The sequence below is a fragment of the Leuciscus leuciscus genome (genome assembly GCF_965113295.1).
Source record: "Leuciscus leuciscus genome assembly, chromosome: 16".
Taxonomy (NCBI): domain Eukaryota; kingdom Metazoa; phylum Chordata; class Actinopteri; order Cypriniformes; family Leuciscidae; genus Leuciscus; species Leuciscus leuciscus.
In genome coordinates, this window is record NC_138740.1 from 33201372 (window position 1) to 33205441 (window position 4070).

The following is a 4070-nucleotide window of genomic DNA, read 5'->3' on the forward strand; positions in this document are numbered from 1 at the left end:
ATAAGCATTTTACTGTGAGATACCTGCCTTTACTTTTGTTTATTTATCGCTCACAATTGCTTTGTTTATAGCCGACTGATTATTTTTTTATTTACTGTAGAATATACAGCCACATCAAATAAGCTTTTGTTTAGCAATTTCTGCTCATATGTTCTATATATATATATATATATATATATAAATACAATTTTTGTCAAAAATAAAGTCATCAACTAAGATGTTAGCTGTTCCAATGTTGGCTATATTCAAACTAATGAATACATATGATAAAATGTAGGCCTATAATCATTTTTTTACAAAGAAAGAGTACACTTGAAATATTGTTGAAATTGTAATTATTGTTGTAATTGTAACCTTTTTAATAAAATAGCAAAACATATTTACAAGATAGATGTAAGCAAAATCTTAAATGGTCAATAAAAGCCTTCTTCTAAATATATCTTTTGTCATTGCATTGTGGCTCAGTCAGTGTCACACCTGAATGAATGGCTAATTATGCAAAGTGAGTGTATTCTAAGGTGTAAACCACTCCTCCTTCACGCCCACCTCGCATATTGGCTTTGCAAGCAAAACCTGTCTTACACAATTTAAATCAATGTACTGTTTTCTGTGAACGATAAAGCAAGACTATTTTCACATAATTTTGAAGCCAGAACCCGAAGCGATAACATCCATTTGTCAAAAGTCTTATTGACGCATATTTAGTATGAGTTTTGTGATCTTGTTTCAGCAACTTTCATTTTTATTTTGTTCAATAACCACGCATAAACATTATTCTCTTAAAAATACAAACATCTACATACTTGTTGCTCACATATTATGCTAGCCCTGTTTGTGCTATATAGAGTGAATTTACACCTTTGCCATTAACATGTTTATAAATAACTGAAAAAAGCACTAATGTCAGGGCATGTCAAAACATCCCAAGGGCCCCAAAAACACCTTAGACCTCAGAGGGTTAACTACTCCTTCCATTCCTTCCAGATGCTGAGACAAACACCTTTGGAACACCTCTGGAGCTGATGAAATCCCAAAAGGAAGCCTTGTAAAACTGTACCTCCTCAAGGGTGTGTTAAATGTACAGAGTTTAGAACTGTCCTCATCCAGCTGGATCTGCCAAAATCCCTGATTTGCATCCACCACAGAGAATATCTTGGCTCTGGGCATTTCTGCAACAACTTCCTCAAGCGTTTTAAGAGGATAATGTTCCCTTCGTATTGCTCTATTTAGATCTTGAGGGTCTATACAGCTCCTAATCTTGTTGTGCCTTGTTGGGTTTTACTATTGTCACCATACTATTTACCCATTCTGTGGGCTCAGTCTGTTTTTTGATGACACCCATCTCTTCCATACGTTTCAGTTCTCTTTCAATGTCTTTTTTCAAGGCCACAGGAACTTTCCTGGGTGCATGAATCACTGGCATGACCTCAGGCTTTGTCTGAATGTGGTGGACCCCTGGAACACAACCCAGTCCTGTAAACAAATCTTCAAATTCACTCAGAATATCTTTTGATGTGTCTCTTGTTATTTCATACATCCTTTTTATCACTCCCAAAGTGTTGCATGATTCTCTTCCCAGAATTGCACAGGCATTTTGCTCTATGACTTGAAATTCAAGAGTGTACAGCTTGTCTTTGTACTGGCATTCAAGGCGTTGCTGACCCAAGGGCGACATCTTGTGGCCTGAATATGTCACTAGGCTACATCGTGATTTTCTTATGTCACTTCTGTCAACGATTTTCTTATGTCACTTCTGTCAACCTTTAATGCATCCAGGTCTCGCACTGATATTTACATTTACATTTACATTTACATTTAGTCATTTAGCAGACGCCTTTGTCCAAAGCGACTTACAAATTAGGACAAAATTCAGCGAGTCATCATAAAGAGGCAAAAGCAACAACAACGCAAGAAGTGCTCAAAATACGAAGTTCAGGTATTATTCAGAGTAGCATAAGCCTGATAAGTGATGTTTCAAAGGGAAAGGAATTATTATTATTTATTTATTTTTTATATAAGGTTAAGTGCTCACGGAAGAGATTGGTTTTCAGCTGTCTTTTGAATGTTGTCAGGGATTCTGCATTCCGGATGAGGGTGGGGAGAGCGTTCCACCAGCATGGAACTGTGAATGAGAATGTTCTGGAAAGTGATTTTGTGGCTTTCTGTGATGGAACCACGAGACGTCGCTCGTTGACCGATCGTAGGTGTCTGGTAGGGATGTAGACTCGTAGGAGTGAGTGAAAGTAGGAGGGAGCTGAGCCTGTGATAGTTCTGTAAGCAAGCGTCAGTGCCTTGAACTTGATGCGAGCAGCGAGAGGTAGCCAGTGCAGAGAGATGAACAGAGGAGTGACGTGGGCCCTCTTGGGCTCGTTGAAGACAAGACGAGCTGCAGCATTCTGGATCATCTGTAGGGGTTTGGTTGCACATGCTGGAAGTCCAGCCAGAAGAGCATTGCAGTAGTCAAGCCTAGAGATGACCAGGGCCTGGACGATAAGTTGTGTTGCATGCTCAGTTAGGAAAGGCCTGATTTTCCTGATGTTGTGCAGTGCAAACCTGCATGATCGAGCTGTCTTTGAAATGTGATCTGTGAAGGTCAGCTGGTCATCAAACGTTACTCCAAGATTTCTGACCGATCTTGATGGGGTGATTAATGATGACTCTAGCTGGATGGTGAAGTCGTGCTGTAGAGACGGATTGGCAGGGAGGACGAGAAGCTCAGTCTTTGCCAGGTTGAGCTGCAGGTGATGTTCCTTCATCCATGTGGAGATGTCCGCCAGACAGCTTGAGACCCGTGCAGCTACTGTGGGATCATCTGGTTGAAAGGAGAGGAAGAGCTGCGTGTCATCAGCATAGCAGTGGTAGGAAAAACCGTGTGCCTGTATGATGTGTCCCAGTGATGTGGTGTAGATGGAGAAGAGGAGGGGACCAAGAACTGAACCCTGGGGGAACACCTGTGGTCAGCTGATGTGCAATGGATACCTCACCTCTCCATGCGACCTTGAAGGACCTACCTGTGAGATAGGACTCAAACCAGTGGAGTGAAGTTCCTGTGATGCCCAGTGATGAGAGGGTGGACATAAGGATCTGATGATTCACCGTGTCGAAGGCAGCAGACAGATCCAGGAGAATGAGGACTGAAGATTTAGAAGCAGCTTTTGCGATCCGTAGGGCTTCTGTGACTGACAGTAATGCAGTCTCAGTTGAATGTCCTTTCTTGAAGCCAGATTGGTTGACATCCAGCTGGTTGTTTAGAGACAAGAAGGATGTTAGTTGGTTGAAGACAGCTCTTTCAAGTGTCTTCGCAATGAATGGTAGGAGAGAGATAGGTCTGTAATTCTCTACAAATGATGTGTTTAGCGTGGGTTTTTTGAGCAGTGGAGTAACCCGAGCCTGCTTGAATGCTGTAGGGAAGGTGCCAGTATGGAGGGATGAGTTGATGATGTGTGTGAGTGATGGTAGAAGTGTGGGAGAGATGGCTTGTAGAAGGTGTGAGGGGATGGGGTCAAGCGGGCAGGTGGTAGGGTGACTGGAGAGGAGAAGTGTAGATACTTCTTCCTCGGTTAGCGAAGAAAAGGAGGACAGAGGGGTATTGGCTGTGGAAGGGGTCGGTCTGGGTTCCTGTGTGTGTGGAGCTGAGAACTGACTGCTGATAGCTGTTGTTTTGTTGGTGAAGAAGTGCGCAAAATCGTCAGCAGTTAAGGAGGAGGCGGATGGAGGTGGACAGAGGAGAGAGTTGAATGTCTTGAAGAGTAATCGTGTGTTGGAGGAGCTGTTGATCTTGTTGTGGAAGTATGAAGATTTTGCAGCATGAACATCAACAGAAAAGGAGGAGAGGAGAGATTGATACATACTCAGGTCAGATGCGTCTTTTGATTTGTGCCATTTCCTCTCCGCTGCCCTGAGTTCGGTCCGGTGTTCCCGAAGAACCTCAGATAACCAGGGGTTAGAGGGAGTAGCGCGTGCTGGCCTGGAGGAGAGAGGGCAGATAATGTCTAGAGAAGAGATTAGAGTGGAGCATAAGGTGTCCGTTGCAGTATTCACATCCAGAGATGAGAATTGTGAGGGTGGGG

The 4070-nt window shown here is 42.9% G+C and overlaps 1 protein-coding gene across 1 annotated transcript; it reads right to left on the bottom strand.

Moving 5' to 3' along the window:
• Nucleotides 1–1791: 1791 nt before the first annotated feature.
• LOC309478122 (uncharacterized protein) lies at nucleotides 1792–4070 on the bottom strand. Its single transcript, XM_082141650.1, has 2 exons — nucleotides 2985–4070; nucleotides 1792–2812 (listed from the first exon to the last, which is right to left on the bottom strand). The coding sequence occupies exons 1-2, from the start codon at nucleotides 3847–3849 to the stop codon at nucleotides 2004–2006; spliced, it is 1674 nt and encodes a 557-aa protein (XP_081997776.1). The 5' UTR covers nucleotides 3850–4070; the 3' UTR covers nucleotides 1792–2003.